General features: G+C 41.1%; 1 protein-coding gene across 4 annotated transcripts in view; it reads right to left on the reverse strand.

The window, feature by feature from the left end:
• MTRF1 (mitochondrial translation release factor 1) overlaps positions 1–20,448 on the reverse strand; it is a 57,199-nt gene that overhangs the window by 35,244 nt on the left and 1,507 nt on the right. The window contains exons 1-3 of one of the 4 annotated variants that reach the window (XM_027557136.1): positions 6,825–6,946; positions 6,333–6,492; positions 2,972–3,400 (exon numbers count right to left, since the gene is read on the reverse strand). In XM_027557136.1, the coding sequence (XP_027412937.1) occupies positions 2,972–3,392 (421 nt within the window). In that variant the 5' untranslated portion in view covers positions 3,393–3,400; positions 6,333–6,492; positions 6,825–6,946. Of the gene's footprint in view, positions 1–2,971; positions 3,401–3,878; positions 3,976–6,332; positions 6,693–6,824; positions 6,947–20,448 lie in introns of those variants that run through there. The other 3 variants (XM_027557137.1, XM_027557135.1, XM_027557139.1) reach the window with 3 other exon arrangements.

A 20,448-nucleotide genomic window follows, 5' to 3' on the forward strand; every position in this document is an offset into this window, starting at 1 on the left:
CTATATTTATAGGCAATGGGATTTACTGAAAATTCACAGTAGGAAAGTAGTATAGTTAAGGCTATACTTAAGCTGGGAACCTCTCATAGCTCAGTTGGGAAAGAATCCGCCTGCGATGCAGGAGACCCCAGTTTGATTCCTGGATCAGGCAGATCCGCTGGAGAAGGGATAGGCTACCCATTCTTGGGCTTCCCTTGTAGCTCAGCTGGTAAAGAATCTGCCTTCAATGTGGGAGACCTGGGTTCAATCCCTGGGTTGGGAAGATCCCCTGGAGAAGGAAAAGGCTACCCACTCCACTATTCTGGCCTGGAGAATTCCATGGACTGCATAGTCCATGGGGTCACTAAGAGTTGGACATGACTGAGCACTCACTCACTAGGCTGGAAAAGCTTGGAGATGAGACTACAAGTTAGGAATTTATTGTAAACATCTTTGATGAGCTATAACGAAGATATAAAGTAGTGGAAAGGATAGAAGACTCATGCAAGATATATTACAGAGGTAGACTGTATATTGGACTTCGAATCCTTGGGCAGTGAATAAGAGAAGCAGCTGTGCAATCTCATTGATTGGGTTCAAATCCCTGCTCCTCTCTGGACCAGGTAAGTGACCTTTGGCACTTTAACCTCTCGGTTTCATCTATAAAGTGGGAATATTAATAAAAATTCCTACCTCATAAGGTCATTGTGAGCATTCAAATGAGATTAATATTTGCAAAATACTTAGCTTAGTGCCTGGCACATAATAAGACTCAGTAAATGTAGCTATTATCACTATTATTATAAAATAGCAGAATTGTAGTAGAAACTTTAGAAGCAATCTACTAATTGAATCTACTAATATTGCATGATACAAACATGGCTGACAGAGTTTGTGTCAGTTTAATTGGAAAACATTTAGTAAGCTTCTATTATGCGAAATAGGGTTCGATCCCTGAGTTGGGAAGATTCCCTGGAGAGGGAATGGCAACCCACTCCAGTATTCTTGCCTGGAAAATTCCATGGACAGAGAAGCCTGGTGGGCTACAGTCCATGGGGTTGCAAAGAGTCCGACATGACTGAGTGACTAACATGTATAATATGTGCAAGCAACTTTCCCAAATAATTACAAATTTGAGAGGAATTATGCAAAAGAGTGAAAAATAATACTCATTAAAAGAGGTGAGAAGGGCTTCCCTGGTGGTCCAGTGGTTAAGAATCCGCCTTGCAATTCAGGGGGCACGGGTTAATCCCTGGTCTGGGAAGATCCCACACGCTGCGGGGCAACTAAGCTTGTGCACAACCACTGAAGCCCGCAAGCCCTAGGGCTTGTGCTCCACAAAAAGAGAAGCCACTGCAATGAGAAGCCCGCGCACCGCAACGAGAGAGTAGTCCCGGAACTAGAGAAAGACTGCACACGGCAAGAAACACCCAGTGCAGCCAACAATACAACAAGTACATAAAAAACGATGATACGCAGAATAAAGCTTGATACACAGATGATACCCAGGATGATACACTGAATAAAGCTTATAAATTAAACTGAAAGCTAATAGCAAAGTACGTGTTAAATCCCAGGTTAATCCATTATACTTCTCAACTTCTATATATTCTGGAAACTGTTTATAAAAGAAAAATGTTAAGACAATAATATTAAGAGATACTAAAATTGAAAATTAACACCTCTCACATTATGTATGTAAAATTAACTCAAATAGATCAATGACCTAAATATAAGGGCTAAAAATATAAAACTCTTGGAATAAAACACATATCTGAATCTTCGTGACTGTGGGTTTCTTAGATATGGCACCAAAACACAAACAAGAGGAAAAAAAAAGATAAACCTCATCAAAATTAAAAATGGTGGTGCTTCAAGGGACAACCCACAAAATGGAAGAAAAATTTTGCAAATAATATTTCTGATACGGAACTTGTATCTGTAACATAAAGAACTCGTACAACTCAATAATAAAAAAGACAACTCAATTTAAAAACCGGGCAAAGGATTTAAACAGTCATTTATCCAAAGGTGACATACAATAGGCACATTCATCAGAGAAATGAAAGTCAAAATCACATTTCACACACTAGGATGGCTAGAATCACAAAGGTGGATCACAAAGGTTGGAGAGGATGTGGAGAAACCAGAACTCTCATACATGGGAGATGGAATGTAAAATGGTGCAGCCTCTTAGGAAAACCTGTCAGGCAGCTCCTCAAAAGATTAAACATGGAGTTACCATACGGCAATATATGTCCACACAAAAACTTACTGTACACAAGTATTCGTAACAGCATTGCTCATAATTACCAAAAAGTGGAAACAACTCAATAACCAACAACTCATGAATGGATATAAATAAAAGGTGAGATATCTATACAATGGGACATAATTCATCAATGAAAAGAAATGAAGCTCAGAAACATGCTACAATGAAATTGAACCTTAAACATATCCTAAGTGAAAGAAGCCAATCTTAGCTTATGAAAGAAGCTAACATATTGGATGATTCCATTTATATAAAATGCCTGAAATAAGTAACTGGGTAGAGACAGAAAGTAAGGCTGGTAGGGATGGCGGGATTGGGATGAGATGGCTAAAGGGTGCAGGGTTTCCTCCGAGGGTGATGAAACAATGCCCGTACTACATGAGCCTTCTGATGGGGTAGAAATTGTATTTTTGTGTCCATGGTATGTAGCATCCAGGACAGTGCTCAACAAAGATCTATCCAATAAATTAAAGCTTCTGAAAAGGTCAGTATTCAGTTTCCCAGACCTTAACAGCATCTTGGCAAGGACTGTGAGGACCTCAGTCTCATAGTAGGAGTTACTCTTTAGAAGCTGTCAGACACCCAGACTTACAGTACAGAGTCCTGTCCTTTCCAATTGTAGGGCTTATTACTCGTCGTTTTTTTAAGAGCTCGAGTTCAATATACCTTTAACTTAGAGAATCAATCCTGTACTTGTACACACACACATCTTTTACCTACTTTTACACATTGATTCTAATTCTTCAATGGCTTGTTCAGCCTCCTGAATTTCTTTGTAAATGACCGCAAGCGGGGCCAGCTCAGCATGCCGTCGAGTCAAGGACCTCCGGTCCCCTTCACTGGCAGAGATGTGATGCAAACAATGATCAAGTGTTTGGTACTCCTTATTCAGGTCCTCCATATATTTTTGTAGTGCTTTATGCTTCCACAGCATGCTGGTATCTTGATGACAGTATCTCCTGGAGCAATTCTTATTTAACAGACGATGGACAGTGTGATTCCTGTTTCGCCTAAAGACCCACAGCCTTGTGTCAAGAGGGATCTGTGTAAGCTGATGAGAATGGCGATGGACATGACACTGGAGGTGACCATTAAGAGACAGATGTCTGAAAAGCCAAGCAAATAGGTGACGACGATTCATTTCAGCGTCTGAAACAAAATAAGCGCAAGTTGAAAAATATCAACTCCACAGAGAGAAAAACTGGGAGGAACCTCGAGCAATCTAGCTCAGTTCACTGCCTCAGCCAGCTCCACACACAGTCCCCAAATTCAATAACCCACAAAGGAAAACGATTCTTCAAATCTCTGAATCAAACAAAATAAATGAAGACAGCACTGTTTTCCACCCACTCACCATATATAATTAACTAAGGCAAATGAGTAAGAGTATAATGAATAAATATATCAATAGAATAGGTTGCATCACCTATTTCTTATAACAGATCCAGAATCTAAAATTGAGTGTGTGAATAAGCACAAGTACAAAATAACCATGCAAGCTTAGGTGTCTCATATGTTAACAGATTTCTAAATTTGAAGGAAATACTATTTCCTTGTCTAATACTTTAATTTTAGGTACCCAGATGCCCAAGAAGTCAGGTAACTTAATCATGATTATTCATTCTACCTGTTTCAGGCAGAGTTGAATGCAAGTTGCCTGTTCAGAGCTCAGCGTTTTTCATTCCCAACTATGCAATCTCCCTTCAAAGATGCTTCCCTTTTAGCTGAGATTTAAAGGATAAAAACTTTACATATTAATAGTAAAAATGTAGAAATTTGGCTTTTAAAAAAAGACAATGAAGCTAATTACACTAAATGAAAAAAGCATACTCAAAAACAATATATTATCAATTAGGTTTTCAAATTTTCTACAGCATATGGAATACATGGATTTATGGGGACATTTACTCACTTTTCACTTTCAAGCATTGGAGAGGGAAATGGCAACCCACTCCAGTATTCTTGCCTGGAGAATCCCAAGGACAGAGGAGCCTGGTGGGCTGCCGTCTATGGGGTTGCACAGAGTCGGACATGACTGAAGCGACTTAGCAGTAGCAGCAGCAGCAGCAACCCCTCATAATTGAGGGCAATTTTTATTTTGAAAAAAGAAAACTAGATAAAAATACACACCAAAATGTTAATACTATGGTCTCTAGTTGTGAGATTATAGATACTTTTTCTTTTTCCCCTACTTTTTAGTGTTTTCTGAATTTCCTATACATACAGCACATAGCATTTTTACAATCAAGGAAAAAATTACTTAAAAAATTTCAAGTTAGGTGAATTTGGCTGTGTCCAATAACTATCCGTTCTCCTTCCCTCTAACAGAGATAACCAAAAGAGCTAACAAATGTACACATTTGTGATTACTGAATAAGAAAGGGAGAAGATAAAGTGTTCTAAGAAAAATACTTTGCCCCTACAATCCTGAGGTTCAAATCTGAAGTAAGGGTCAAAACTGATCAGAATCAACCTTTATTATCTCCAGTGTTCCTACTATGCTGCTGCTGCTGCTGCTAAGTCGCTTCAGTCGTGTCCGACCCTGTGCGACCCCACAGACAGCAGCCCACCAGGCTCCTCTGTCCATGGGATCCTCCAGGCAAGAACACTGGAGTGGGTTGCCATTTCCTCCTCCAATGCATGAAAGTGAAAAGTCAAAGTGAAGTCGCTCAGTCGTGTCTGACTCCTAGCGACCCCATGGACTGCAGCCTACCAGGCTCCTCCATCCATGCGATTTTCCAGGCAAGAGTACTGGAGTGGGGTGCCATTGCCTTCTCCTCCTACTATGCTAGGTGTATTAATATATTAGTTCAGTTGATCATTGCAGGTCAGCTAACTTGGATATCATTATTTTCTAAGAAATAGAATGGTATCTAAAATATTCAAAATTTGCAGGGTTCTGCTAACAAAATGTAACTTAATCACACTCTAAAGAGGGCACCAGGGTCCAGTAGCCACAAATGTTAGTCCTCCAGCAGGAGTTACTACTCCTCTTCACATTGAGACAGGCTGGGGGCTGGGACCTGGGACCCTGTTGGTGCAGGGCTACCATGCTTGCCCCTGGACAAACATCTCCAGGAGCAACACAACACAAAGAAACTACAAGGGACTTAACCGCGTGCATGTGCAGTTGGGGCAAATTCTGGACACCTAGATACAAAGAGACCAAAAAGCCCACCTGCCACCTCCCAAGAGCCTGAAGAGCTGGGAGTACAAGCATGGTCCTCAGCATGACCCCTCAAAGGGAGGGACGAACCACCTAATCTACCCCTCCTTCCGACTCCTGGACACGAACAAGCTCGCCTGTCTCTCCCCACCCCCAGCAAGTGAGCAAGCAAGCAAACTTGTTCTGGCTCACCCCTGCTGTAGCAGGGGCCTCAATAAAGCCTTGTTTCAATATCCCGACTAGCCTCTGAACACTTTCTAGTGATTAAGGAGGCCAAGAACCCTGATGGGTAGCAACATCTAATCTCCATCACAGGTGTGTCCATTTGAAAAAGGACAGAGTAAAAAACGGCAAAAAAGATTTTTGTTGAAACACTTCTAGCTAGAGTTCCTTTTTAGGAACAGTTAGTAGAAGGGGGAGGACAGAGGATGAAAGGGCTAGATGGCATCATCGACTCAATGGACAGGAGTCTGGGCAAACTCCCAGAGATAGTGAAGGGCAGGGAAGCCTGGTGAAGAGTCGGACACCATTGAGCGGCTGAACAAGTAAAATACCTCTCTAGGTCATGAACTTCAATGTTAAGTAAACCCTAAGACCTTCACCCTCTAGGGTTATCTATACTTGAGAATTTCAAGTCTTCTCCTTCACCCCTCACCCCCTCGCCCCCATACATGCAGTTAACAAGATTAATCTGAAATTCTAGGAACTCTCAGCCTCGGCAAATCAGAAGCGACACTAAGCCCGCACGAGGGTATCACGTGTAAGTTACACTGAGTTACTCGGTATCAAGAATGATCCCACAGGGAGGCACCAGGGGGAAAAAAAGCTAGAGAAAGAAAATAGACTTTTAAGATCAGAAAAGAGACATGAACTGTGAGTACTTAAAAAAAAATTAAGGACACTAGGTTTCCTTACTGAAGTCGGAACCTTCTGGGATCCACTACATTTCAGCCCATCGGTCACCGGATCCCTTTCACCTCCGGGTTCACCCAGTCTGGGTTAGAGCCCGACCCCGCCTCCTCGGGCGTCGCCACTCCTCTGCGGCAGAGGAGTTCTTGAGTGTGCGCAACATGAGCTATCAAAGGAAACAAGAGAGAAAACGGTACAGCAAGAAAACGTTCCCCGAGACGGCCGTGGGCTTGCTCATCTGGAGTCAGAACCCAAAGTGTGGCTTGCCAGGGGAGGGAGAAGGGACGGGCAACGCGGGCTCGGGTGTTGAATGAACCATGACTCCCGGGAGCGCTTGCCCGGGAGTCCTGGGAGTTGTAGTTTATGTCGGACAGGCGCCCCGCCCCCAACCCCCTAGGCCGAAGCTGCAGCTTCGGTTTTCCCAGTTTCAGGCAAGCTCAAAAGGGAAGTTCTCTACAGTTCTGATTAAGAGCTCTTGATATACAAAAATTTCCTTACCTGTGGAGCCACTAGAGCACGGATTCCTGATTTTTTTTTTTTAATAAATGAGGATTCGAAAGTTTACAGGATTCTGAACGTTAATAGCTGTACTTCTCAGCTTTCCTTGCCTGAGAAAATACATAATGGCTAGTTGAGACTGTAAATGTATATCTTTAAAAAATTCATAGCAGTGCTCAGATAGCAAGTTGTGTTCCACTCTTTGTTTACCCCCATGGACTATAGGCCTCCAGACTCCCATGTCCATGGGATTCTCCAGGCAACAATACTGGAGTGGGTTGCCATTTCCTCCTCCAGGAGGTCTTCCCTACCCTGGTGGAGCCCTGGTCTCCCACATTGCAGGCAGATTCTTTACCACTGAAGCCCTAAAAGTCACAAGGAGGATCCAAAATATGGGAGACCATATATAGCCACAAGTTAGTGACTTTATATCTGTTGTATACGCATAAACAGAATTTGGGGGCTCAATTTAGGTTTGTAAACCATCAATTAAGTAAAGCATTAAAAAACATAAATAATAAACAATTCCAGCAAAATGCAAATATATTGCCTTACTTTAAATATTCAAGTAGTATACTTATTTATGTTGCAGATCATATTTACAAGTCATTTGAACTCTGTGCCTCAGTATTTCTTCCTGAAAAGCAGAGGCAACAAGAATTCAATATTACCGACTTCACAGGATATTTTCTTAGGTTATGAACATAAATATAAAAAGGGGAATTAGGCATAAACATAAATATCTAGCATTTATTGCTTATATCAAGGTACCCACTTCTACCAACTACATATTGGATACTATTCTAAATGGCTTAAGCCTTTTAATTAATTTAATCCTTACAACAACCCTAAAATAACCCATTTTGCAGAATAGAAAACTATGGCACAGAGAATTTTAGTAACTTGTCCAAGGAAAAGAACTAGTGAAAAAGCTTACCTGTCTTAATAATCTATGGCTCTTAAGCTCTGATACTAGCTCCCTCCTCCAGAAAAAAAAGAAAGGAAAGCATTCATTCATTCATTCAGTAAATACGGAGCGCTAGTTATGTGCTTCTCACTGTTCTAGACATGAGAATTTAGCAATGAATAGAAAAGACAAAAATCTTTGACCTCACAAATTCCAGAAACTGAAAGTCACTCAATCCTGTCTGACTCTTTGCAACCCCATGGACTTCTCCAGGCAAGAACACTGGAGTGGCTAGCTGTTTGCTTCTCCAGGGGATCTTCCCAACCCAGGGATCGAACTCAGGTCTCCTGCACTGCAAGCAAATTCTTTACCAGCTGAGCCACCAAGGAAGCCCCACAAATTCCAGAGAAACCACGTAAATCATTCTCCTAAATTATTCAACAAAAGCTTTTGACTTTTTATTTTGATATATTATTCAAATATATAACTTAAGTAGTATATATAAGGCTTTCTTCTTAAAAAATAAACCTTAGTACTATGGACTGAATTGTATCCCTTCCAAATTCAATATATTACAGCTAACACTGCTGACAAAGGTCTGTATCGTCAAAGCTACGGTTTCTCCAGCAGTCATGTACAGATGTGAGAGTTGGATCATAAAGAAGGCTGAGCGTGAAAGAATTGATGCTTTTGAACTGTGGTGTTGGAGAAGATTCTTGAGAGTCCCTTGGACAGAAGGGAGACCAAATCAATCCTGAAGGAAATCAACCGTGAATATTCACTGGAAGGACTGATGCTAAAGCTGAAGCTCCAATATTTTGGCTACCTGATGCAGTGAGCTACCTCACTGGAAAAGGCCTTGCTGATGGGAAAGATTGAGGGCAGGAGCAGAAGGGGACAACAGAAGATGAGATGGTTGGATGGCATCACTGACTCAAAGGACATGAATTTGAGTGAACTCCAGGAGATGGTGAAGGACAGGGAAGACTGATGTGCACATTTCATGGGGGTGAAAGGGCTGGACATGACTTAGTGACTAAACAACAACAACAATGCAAATATATAACTTCAGTTCAGTTCAGTCACTCAGTCATGTCTGACTCTTTGCGACCCCATGAATTGCAGCACTCTAGGCCTCCCTGTCCATCACCAACTCCCGGAGTTCACTCAGACTCATGTCCATCGAGTTGGTGATGCCATCCAGCCATTTCATCCTCTGTCGTCCCCTTCTCCTGCCCCCAGTCCCTCCCAGCATCAGAGTCTTTTCGAATGAGTCAACTCTTTGCATGAGGCGGCCAAAGTATTGGAGTTTCAGCTTTAGCATCATTCCTTCCAAAGAACACCCAGGACTGATCTCCTGTAGAATGGACTGGTTGGATCTCCTTGCAGTCCAAGGGACTCTCAAGAGTCTTCTCCAACACCACAGTTCAAAAGCATCAATTCTTCAGCACTCAGCTTTCTTCACAGTCCAACTCTCACATCCATACATGACCACTGGAAAAACCATAGCCTTGACTAGACGAACCTTTGTTGGCAAAGTAATGTCTCTGCTTTTGAATATGCTATCTAGGTTGGTCATAACTTTCCTTCCAAGGAGTAAGCATCTTTTAATTTCATGGCTGCAATCACCATCTGCAATGATTTTGGAGCCCCCCAAAATAAAGTCAGCCTCTGTTTCCCCATCTATTTGCCATGAAGTGATGGGACCAGATGCCATGATCTCAGTTTTCTGAATGTTGAGCTTTAAGCCCACTTTTTCACTCTCCTCTTTCACCTTCATCAAGAGGCTTTTTAGTTCCTCTTCACTTTCTGCCATAAGGGTGGTGTCAACTGCATATCTGAGGTTATTGATATCTCTCCCGGCAATCTTGATTCCAGCTTGTGCTTCCTCCAGCCCAGCGTTTCTCATGATGTACTCTGCATATAAGTTAAATAAGCAGGGTGACAATATACAGCCTTGACACACTCCTTTTTCTATTTGGAACCACTCTGTTGTTCCATGTCCAATTCTGTTGCTTCCTGACCTGCATATAGGCTTCTCAAGAGGCTGGTCAGGTGGTCTGGTATTCCCTTTCTTGAAGAATTTTCCACAGTTTATTGTGATCCACATAGTCAAAGGCTTTGGCATAGTCAATATAGCAGAAATAGATGTTTTTCTGGAACTCTCTTGCTTTTTCCATGATCCAGTGGATGTGGGCAATTTGATCTCTGGTTCCTCTGCCTTTTTTAAAACCAGCTTGAACATCTGGAAGTTCATGGTTCACGTATTGCTGAAGCCTGGCTTGGAGAATTTTGAGCATTACTTTACTGGCATGTGAGATGAGTGCAATTGTGCAGTAGTTTGAGCATTCTCTGGCATTGCTTTTCTTTGGGATTGGAATGAAAACTGACCTTTCCAGTTCTGTGGCCACTGCTGAGTTTTCCAAATTTGCTGGCATATTGAGTGCAGCACTTTCACAGCATCATCTTTCAGGATTTGAAAGAGCTCAACTGGAATTCCATCACCTCCACTAGCTCTGTTCGTAGTGATGCTTTCTAAGGCCCACTTGACTTCACATTCCAGGATGTCTGGCTCTAGGTCAGTGATTACACCCTCATGATTTTCTTGGTCATGAAGATCGTTTTTGTACAGTTCTTCTGTGTATTCTTGCCACCTCTTCTAAATATCTTCTGCTTCTGTTAGGTCCATACCATTTCTGTCCTTTATTGAGCCCATCTTTGCATGAAATGTTCCCTTAGAATCTCTAATTTTCTTGAAGAGATCTCTATAAAGCTTTCTTTTTAAAAAATAAACTTTAGTGCTATGGACTGAATTGTATCCCTCCCAAATTCAATATATTGAAGCTAACTCCCCGTATGACTGTACTAGAGATAAGGCCTTTAAGGTGATTAAATGAAATGAGGTCATATAAGTGGAACCCTAATCTGATAGGATTAGTGCCCTTACAAGAAGACACCAGAGAGTCTGCATAGTCTCTCTTGGTTCCCTTCTCTTTCACAAGGAGTGCAAAGAGGTCACGTGAGCACACAGCAAGATAATAGCCACCTACAAGCCAGGAGAAGAGGCCTCAGAATGAAATCTACCTTGCCAGCACTCTGATCTTGGACTTGCCAGCCTCCAAAACTGTAAGACAATATGTAAAAATTTATTGTGATGTACATAAAACTTTATATACTTTATGAATGTTATTTATCTATTTAAAAAATCACTAAAGAATAAATATTGCTTCCTACTCCATGTTTTTTAAAGAAAGTAATGTTGCTATAATTGTATTTATTAGTATTCAAAGATGTCTACAATACATTTAGTAAAAGAGGATGTTTAAAAAACTTATCAAACTATTCTATTTTATATATATATATATGATGTATATATATTTAAAAGTCTGGTGGAGGGAATTCCCTGGTGGTCCAGTGGTTAGGACTTACGCTTTCACTGCTGTTGCCCCAGGTTCAGCCCCGGTCAGGAAACTAAGATCCTGCAAGTCATGCAGAGAGGCAGGGAAAAAAAAAAGGTCAGTGGAATTATAGGTAAACTGTACTTTCCTTTTTATAATATTACAAATTTACAGAAATTTTGTGATGGGTATTGTAAGTAAGAAAGCTGTTAAAAAAAAAAAGACATTCTTTTATGTTTGATTGAAAAGCCTTATGGAAGTTATTGTTGAATCATTCTATGACGTTAAACAACTTCTATTTCCAAATATTCTGATACATTACAGCAAAAAAGTTTCCAGAAATAGTAATAACAGAGGTTTTCTTCAGTGGGGGAAAAAAATAGCATTTTGATTAAATTAGGAAAGCATATTTCTGAAAATCAAGTCAACTATGAACAGTTTTTTTTGTTGAATGAGTTTGTAATGGGCAATGCAATTTGGTATTTCTTTGTCATAAACAAAATGATCTGCTTCCCCCTACCCCCACCCCATCTTGGAGCACGCTAAGACACCAAAATTCGTGGGGCCATTTTTCAGCTCCATTTAGAGCAAAATCTGCCCCAAGCCCAAAGGAGTAGGGAATGGAGATTTTCACTTGGCTTTCTTTCAGAGACTTCTGGTTTGTTTTAAAGGTTCTGAGGATACTCCCGTGCCTAGAGTACTAACAGGAGGTTTTGGTTTGTTTAAGATTTGTTTACTTATTTAGTTTTGGCTGTGCTGGGTCTTCGTTGCTGCGTGTGGGCTTTCTCTAGTTGCAATGCATGGGTTTCTCATTGCGGCGGCTTCTCTTGTTGCTGAGCACGACTCTAGGCACCTGGGCTTCTGTAGCTGTGGCACAGTGGCTTCGTTGCTCCGTGGCATGCGGAATTTTCCCAGACCAGGAACTGACCCCACGTCCCAGCGTCCCCTGCATTAGCATGCAGATTCCTAACCACCAGGGAAGCCAATAGGAGGTTGATTTGTGCCCTTCTGCAGAAACTTCACATCAATAAAGTGTCTGCTTAGGGCTTTCCAAGAGGCAGAGCAGCAGACTTTCCTTAGCCCTGGATGTTCCTTGGGGAGCTCGACAAGAGTAGGTATAGAGACTGTTCCAGGCTGAGCTGAAACCTTTGGTCCTATGTGGGAAATTTTCAAAAGCACTGGAAGCAACGTTAAATTCCAGCACACAAGCTATAATACATATTTTTCTGGTTCCCTGGAGTTTGGCCTCTTGACCACATATTCAGACATTTCACGATGGAAAGATCAGCAATGGCCTGGGATTTTAATCAGATATATTCTACTAGAGGAAAAGTGAAAGAAGTTATTTAGCAATTTAATACAAAACTCAATCTCTCAATAAGATGGTAAAGTAGAAAAACAAAGATTATTCTTCTTGTATTCTCATAAACAATCTTTCCTGAGAGAAGTGGTTATGAATAATGAAAAACCAGCATTTCTTATTTTCATATATTCATTCAGGTTCTCAAATTTTTTGGAGCTTGAAAAAAAATAAACCTAACAAACACGCCACCTGCTGGTGTTAACTGAGACAGATCACAAATAATGATCACAGTCGAAAGCTAATTAAGAGGTCCTGAAATGTCAACTTATACTGTATTCCTTTTACTCTAGAAAAAAAGGGGGGGGGGGAGGGGTAGATCCGGGAATTCATCTTTTATCCCATAAACTGGTATTATCCTAGGATGAGGTCAGCTTTGTTAACAGGCTCATTTAGTGTTGTCTCCTACAACTTCTTGACATTTCATCTCTTCTCTTTTCAACCTAAGTATCAGGCTAAGTATTTTTCTTAAATTTTTTACTTCAGGCTTGAATTCTACATTTCAAATTTTCATTTCAATGAATTGTCTTTATATCTTTTTCTACTAACAGTAGTCTTCAAATATCCTCTAGAAGCATTGAAGTACTTTCCAACTGATTTCCAAATCCTCCATTGAGGAACACTCTGTAATCTATACTCTGTGTGTAAATATGTATCTTTTTATTTTTTTCTTTTTATTATGAAAAATTTCAAACAAGCTCAAAAATAGAACAGTAAAACAACCCCCTGTGCATTCATCATGAATTCTCAATGTTAATCAACTCGATTTTACTTGCCCTCCTCCACCTTTTCATACTAACTGGATTAATTTAAACAAATAAAAAATGTCATAATTTTCATATGTAAACATTTTTGTATATAGCTGCAGAAGATAAAGATTTTTAAATCATATGATCACTCTTAATAATTAAAAATAACTTCCTAAATATCAAATATTTATAATTTTTTTTATTTTATAATTTTTTATATTTCTATTTTATTTTTTATATTTATATTTTATAACATTTTTATTTTATAATTTAAATAAAAATTATTTATTTATAAAATAAAAATAACTTCCTAAATATCAAATATCAAATATCTACTTGTGTGCTCAACTACTCAGTCATGTCCGACTCTTTGTGACCCCATGCACATAAGGTTCCCCTGCCATGGAATTTTCCAGGCAAGAATACTGGGTTACCATTTCCTACTCTGGGGATCTTCCCAGCCCAGGATTGAACCAGCATCTCCTGGGTCTCTTGCATTGGCAGGCAGATACGTCACCACGGCACTACCTGGGAAACCCACAAAGAGCTAGTCAGTGTTAAATTTCTGTGATTGTGTCAGCTTTTTCTTTCTTTTTCTTATTCTTTTCTTCCTTTTTTTTTTTGGCAGTTTCTTTATTCATGTGAAAGTGGAAGTGTCAGTTGCTCAGTCGCCTCTGACTCTTTTCAACCCCCATAGACCTCTGTCCATGGAATTCTCCAGGCCAGAATACTGAGTAGGTAGCCATTCCCTTCTCAGGGGATCTTTCTGACCCAGGGATTGAATCCAGGTCTCTTGCATTGCAGGCAGATTCTTTACTGTCTGAGCCACCAGGGAATCCTGGTGCTTAAAGCACTGATGGAAGAATTAATTCTGCATAGGCTAGTTCAGTTCAGTCACTCAGTCATGTCTGACTATTAGTGACCCCATGGACTGCAGCATGCCAGGCTTCTCTGTCCATCACCAACTCCCAGAGATTGCTCAAACTCTTATCCATCGAGTCGGTGATGCCATCCAACCTCATGCTCTGTTGCTCTGTTGTCCCCTTCTCCTCCTGCCTTCAATCTTTCCCAGTGTCAGGGTCTTTTCCAAAGAGTCAGTTATTTGCATCAGGTGGCCAAAGTATTGGAATTTCAGCTTCAGCATCAGTCCTTCCAATGAAATATTCAGGACTTATTTCCCTTAGGATTGACTGGTTTGATCCCCTTACAGTTCAAGGGACTCTCAAGAGTCTAGAAGTTTAGAAGGTGCCATTTTTGCTGAAAGGGGAAGAAAGAAGTAAACCGATGGGTGCTGAAGGGCTGAAAACAAATGTGGATTGAATGAGTGAATAGATAAGGAGAAAATGTTGTACATGGAAACTGGCAAGTTAGATGCAGTTGAAGAGGAGGTATGCTGAGAATAGAAGGGTGCATGAGCTGGCTTCATGCACCATTCAGTAGACCGTTCACTAGACCATTCAGGTATGACCTAAATCAAACCCTTTACGATTTATACAGTGGAGGTGACAAATAGATTCAATGGATTAGGTCTGATAGACAGAGTGCCCTAGAACTATGAACAGAGGTTTGTGACATTGTACAAGAGGCAGTGACCAGACCGTCCCCAAGAAAAAGAAATGCAAAAAGGCAAAATGGTTGTGCGAAGAGGCCTTACAAATAGCTGAGAAAAGAAAAGACGTGAAAGGCAAAGGAGAAAAGGAAAGACATATCCATTTGAATGCAGAATTCCAAGGAAGAGCAAGGAGAGATAAGAAAGCCTTCCTCAGTGATCAATGCCAAGAAATAGAGGAAAACAATAGAATGGGAAAGACTAGAGGTTCCTTCAAGAAAACTAGAGATACTAGGGAACATTTCATGCAAAGATGGGTACAATAAAGGACAGAAATGGTATGGACCTGACAGAAGCAGAGGATATTAAGAAGAGGTGGCAAGAATACACAGAAGAACTATACAAAAAAGATCTCCACATCCCAGATAACCACAATGATGTGATCATTCACCTAGAGCCAGACATCCTGGAATGTGAAGTCAAGTGGGCCTTATGAAGCATCACTACAAACAAAGTGGAGGTGATGGAATTCCAGTTGGGCTATTTCAAATCCTAAAGATGATGCTGTTCAAGTGCTGCAATATGCTGCACTATGTTCAAGTGCTGTTCAATGTGCCAGCAAATATGGAAACTTAGCAGTGGCCACAGGACTGGAAAAGGTCAGTTTTCATTCCAATCCCAAAGAAAGGAAATGCCAAAGAATGCTCAAACTACCGCACAATTGCACTCATCTCACACGCTAGTAAAGTAAAGCTCAAAATTCTCCAAGCCAGGCTTCAACAGTATGTGAACCGTGAACTTCCAGATGGTCAAGCTGGAGTTAGAAAAGGCAAAGGAACCAGAGATCAAATGGCCAACATTCATTGGATCATTGAAAAAGCAAGAGAGTTCCGAAAAAAATATCTGCTTCTGTCTTATTGACTATGCCAAAGGCTTTGACTGTGTGGATCACAACAAACTGTGGAAAATTCTTAAAGAGATGGAAAACCAGGGAATACCACCTGACATGCCTCCTAAGAAATCTGTGTGCAGGTCAAGAAGCAACAGTTAGAACTGGACAGGGAATAACAGGCTGGTTTCAAATCGGGAAAGGAGTATGTCAAGGCTATATATCGTCACCCTGCTTATTTAACTTATATGCAGAGTACATCATGAGAAATGCTGGGCTGGATGAAGCACAAGCTGGAATCAAGATTGCCAGGAGAAATATCAATAACCTCAGATATGCAGATGACACCACTCTTATGGCAGAAAGTGAAGAAGAACTAAAGAGCCTCTTGATGAAAGTGAAAGAGGAGAGTGAAAAAGCCGGCTTAAAATTCAATATTCAGAAAACTAACATCATGGCATCCAGTCCCATCTCTTCATGGCAAGTATATGGGGAAACAATGGAAACAGTGACAGACTATTTTCAGTCAGTTCAGTTCAGTTCAGTCGCTCAGTCGTGTCCGGCTCTTTGCGACCCCATGAATTGCAGCACGCCAGGCCTCCCTGTCCATCACCAACTCCCAGAGTTCACTCAGACTCACGTCCATCGAGTCAGTGATGCCATCCAGCCATCTCATCCTCTGTCGTCCCCTTCTCTTCCTGCCCCAAATCCCTCCCAGCATCAGAGTCTTTTCCAATGAGTCAATTCTTCGCATAAGGTGGCCAAAGTACTGGAGTTTCAGCTTTAGCATCATTCCTTCCAAAGAAATCCCAGGGCTGATCTCCTTCAGAATGGACTGGTTGGATCTCCTTGCAGTCTATTTTGGGGGGCTCTAAAATCACTGCAGATGGTGACTGCAGCCATGAAATTAAAAGACGCTTGCTTCTTGGAAGAAACGTTATGACCAACCTAGACAGCATATTGAAAAGCAGAGACATTACTTTGCCAACAAAGGTCTGTCTAGTCAAGGCTATGGTTTTTCCAGTAGTCATGTATGGGTGTGAGAGTTGGACTATAAAGAAAGCTGAGCACTAAAGAATTGATGCTTTTGAACTGTGGTGTTGGAGAACAGTCTTGAGAGTCCATTGGACTGCAAGGAGATCCAACCAGTCCATCCTAAATGAGATCAGTCCTGAAAATTCATTGAAAGGACTGATATGGAAGCTGAAACTCCAATACTTTAGCCACCTGATGCGAAGAACTCACTCACTGGAAAAGACCCTGATGCTGGGAAAGATTGAAGGTGGGAGGAGAAGGGGATGACAGAGGATGAGATGGTTGGATGGCATCACTGAGTCAATGGATATGAGTCTGAGCAAACTTCAGGAGTTGGTGATGGACAGGGAGGCCTTGTGTGCTGCAGTCCATGGGGTTGCAAAGAGCTGGACATGACTGAGTGACTGAACTGAACTGAGCTTGCTTAGATCTCCTGCATCTTGAAAAGTGAATGACTCTTATTAAGGAATCAGCATAGGTTTGCAGAAGGAAAGATATGTAATTGTCATTAGAACGTGGATTGTCTCTCAAAGAATCTGACTGGAGTCACTAGCATCAGAAATCAGTGTTATACACAAAACAGCCCACTGAGTACAACAGCTCTTGACTTCATGCTGGCCGGATGCTGGAGCCTCAAGGTAATGGCAGAAAGACATCTCTCAATGCCGCCCTGATAGGCTACTAATCCTGGAAGCTGGCATCTTGTCTTCAATAACAGGTAGTTGTGCCTGCTGTAACAAGTTTCCTTGGAGTTAAAAGGTTATTGGAAAACGTCTTCTCATTTAAAATAATTTTAAAAATAAGGTAGTAGATTGCTAGAATTTATGATTTAGGAGGTGGGGCAGGTCTTGCTGATTCTAAATTTGGCCATGTGAGTGGGTAGCTAAAATGGGGTAGAAAGTGAAGTTCTTTGGATATGAAACCAAGGAACTGTAAGGCTAGGGATTAAAAAAAAAAAAAGATTTTATTTTTTAGAGCAGTTTTAGGTTCACAAAAAAATTAAGCTGAAGATACATAGATTTCCCTTACAGAAATTCTTACATCTCCCAGGACAGCAAAACATGTGCTACAATTGATGAACCTACACTGACACGTCATTATCACCCAAAGTCCACAGTTTACATTAGGGTTCACTCTTGATGTTGTATGCCCTCTAGGTTTTCAGTGTAGCCAGCACTATAGTGCCATACAGAAGAGTTTCACTGCCCTAAAAACCCTCTTGGCTTCACCTATTCATCCGTCCTTCCCTCTAATCCTTGGCCTTTGACAATCACTGATCTTTTTATTGTCTCCATAAATGTCTTTTCTAGAATGTCATATAGTTGGAATCACATAGTATGTAGCCTTTTCAGATTGGCTTCTTTCACTTAGTAATATATTAATACATGTAATATTCTTCGGTATCTCTTCATGACTTGGTAGCTCATTTCTTTTTAGCATTGAATAATATTCCATTGTCTAGATGTACCACAGTTTATTTATCAAAGGCTAGGGTTTTAAATCCATATAGTTACTGGAATTATAGTAGATGGATACTAGGAGTGAAGCTGAAATGGCAACTATTGTCACTTGGCAGATGAACAAATGAAGGATGGCAACCAACAGGAAAATGAGAAGAGAACAACAGATCTGGTGTAGACTCAAAAATAATGAAGGTGAAGTCTTATGATTGGGGGGGGGGGGTGGGGGCGACGGGCAGTGAGATGGGAAAAAAATGTTGATTTCTTCCCTCAGCAGCTCCTACAGTATGTAAGCAGAGGAAGATGCAAAATGAGAGACAGTATCCTTGGTGAAGGGCTGGGTATCAATGAAGGTAAGAAGGAAAAGAATGCTCAGTGAAGGGGTTGAGGATAAAGCACAATGGAAAGGTGTGGCATAGAAAATAGCAACAGGAAGATGAGTTTGGAGAGAAAACAAAGAGCCAAACAAACAAGAACACAACAGAAGTGACAGGACTGGAGGGTGTGAATCTGTTGGTTGGTCTCTTTTTTTTTTAAAAGAGTCTATCTCTCTTTTTTTTAAACATTAAAAAATACATTTATTTATTTTTTGGTTGTGCTGAGTGTGTGTTGCTCTGGGCTTTATCTAGATGTGGTGAGCAGGGGCTACTCTTCGTTGCAGTGTGCAGGCTTCTCACTAGTGGCTTCTCCAGTGGAGCATGGGCTCTAGAGGATGTTTTTGCGCTGACCCAGGGCCTTTGAATAGTACCAATTCTAGGCTGCATTCACTATCTGTGGTTCCATCGGCAATTTGTTGTTTTTGATGAAGGTTCCGACTTGAATCTTGGTGGTGAGGGTTTTTTGTTTATGCATCTCGTGGCATGTTTCAGCTCAGTTCAATCACTCAGTCATGTTCGACTCTTTGCTACCCCATGGACTGCAGCACACCAGGCCTGCCTGTCCATCACCAACTCCTGGAGTTTACCCAAACTCATGTCCATTGAGTTGGTGATGCCATTCATCTCATCCTCTGTTGTCCCCTTCTTCTCCCGCCTTCAATTTTTTCCAGCATCACGGTCTTTTCCGGTGAGTCAGTTCTTCGCATCAGGTGGCCAAAGTATTGGAGTTTCAGCTTCAATATCAGTCCTTTCAATGAATATTCAGGACTGATCTCATTTAGGATGGACTGGTTGGATCTCCTTGCAGTCCAAGGGACTCTCAAGACTCTTCTCCAACACCATAGTTCAAAACCATCAATTTTTCGGTGCTTAGCTTTCTTCACAGTCCAACTTTCACATCCATACACGACCACTGGAAAAACCATAGCCTTGACTAGACGGACCTTTGTTGGCAAAGTAATGTCTCTGCTTTTTAATATGTTGTCTGGGTTGGTCATAGCTTTTCTTCCAAGGAGCAAGTGCCTTTTAATTTCATGGCTGCAGTCACCATCTGCAGTGATTTTGGGCCCCCCAAAATTAAAGTTTGTCACTGTTTCCCCATTTCCCATGAAGTAATGGGACCAGATGCCATGATCTTTGTTTTCTGAATGTTGAGCTTTAAGCCAACTTTTTCACTCTCCTCTTTCATCTTCATCAAGAGGCTCTTTAGCTCTTTTTCACTCTCTACCATAAGGGTGGTGTCATCTGCATATCTGAGGTTATTGATATTTCTCCCAGCAATCTTGATTCCAGCTTGTGCTTCATCCAGCCCGGCATTTCGCATGATGTACTCTGCATATAAGTTAAATAAGCAGGGTGACAATATACAGCCTTGATGTACTCCTTTTCCTATTTGGAACCAGTCTATTGTTCCATGTCCAGTTCTAACTGTTGCTTCCTGACCTGCATACAGATTTCTCAAGAGGCAGGACAGGTGTTCTGGTATTCCCATCTCTTGAAGAATTTTCCACAGTTTGCTATGATCCATACAATCAAAGGCTTTGGCATAGTCAATAAAGAATAGATGTTTTTCTGGAACTCTCTTGCTTTTTCGATGATCCAGCACAGGTTGGCAATTTGATCTCTGATTCCTCTGCCTTTTCTAAAATCAGCTTGAACATCTGAAGTTCACGGTTCACATACTGTTGAAGCCTGGCTTGGAGAATTTTGAGCATTACTTTACTAGCGTGTGAGATGAGTGCAATTGTGTGGTAGTTTGAGCATTCTTTGGCATTTCCTTTCTTTGGGATTGGAATGAAAACTGACCTTTTCCAGTCCTGTGGCCACTGCTGAATTTTCCATATTTGCTGGCACATTGAACAGGACTTGAACATAGTGCAGCATATTGCAGCACTTGAAC

This window comes from Bos indicus x Bos taurus, chromosome 12 (assembly GCF_003369695.1).
Source record: "Bos indicus x Bos taurus breed Angus x Brahman F1 hybrid chromosome 12, Bos_hybrid_MaternalHap_v2.0, whole genome shotgun sequence".
NCBI classification, from domain to species: Eukaryota; Metazoa; Chordata; class Mammalia; order Artiodactyla; family Bovidae; genus Bos; species Bos indicus x Bos taurus.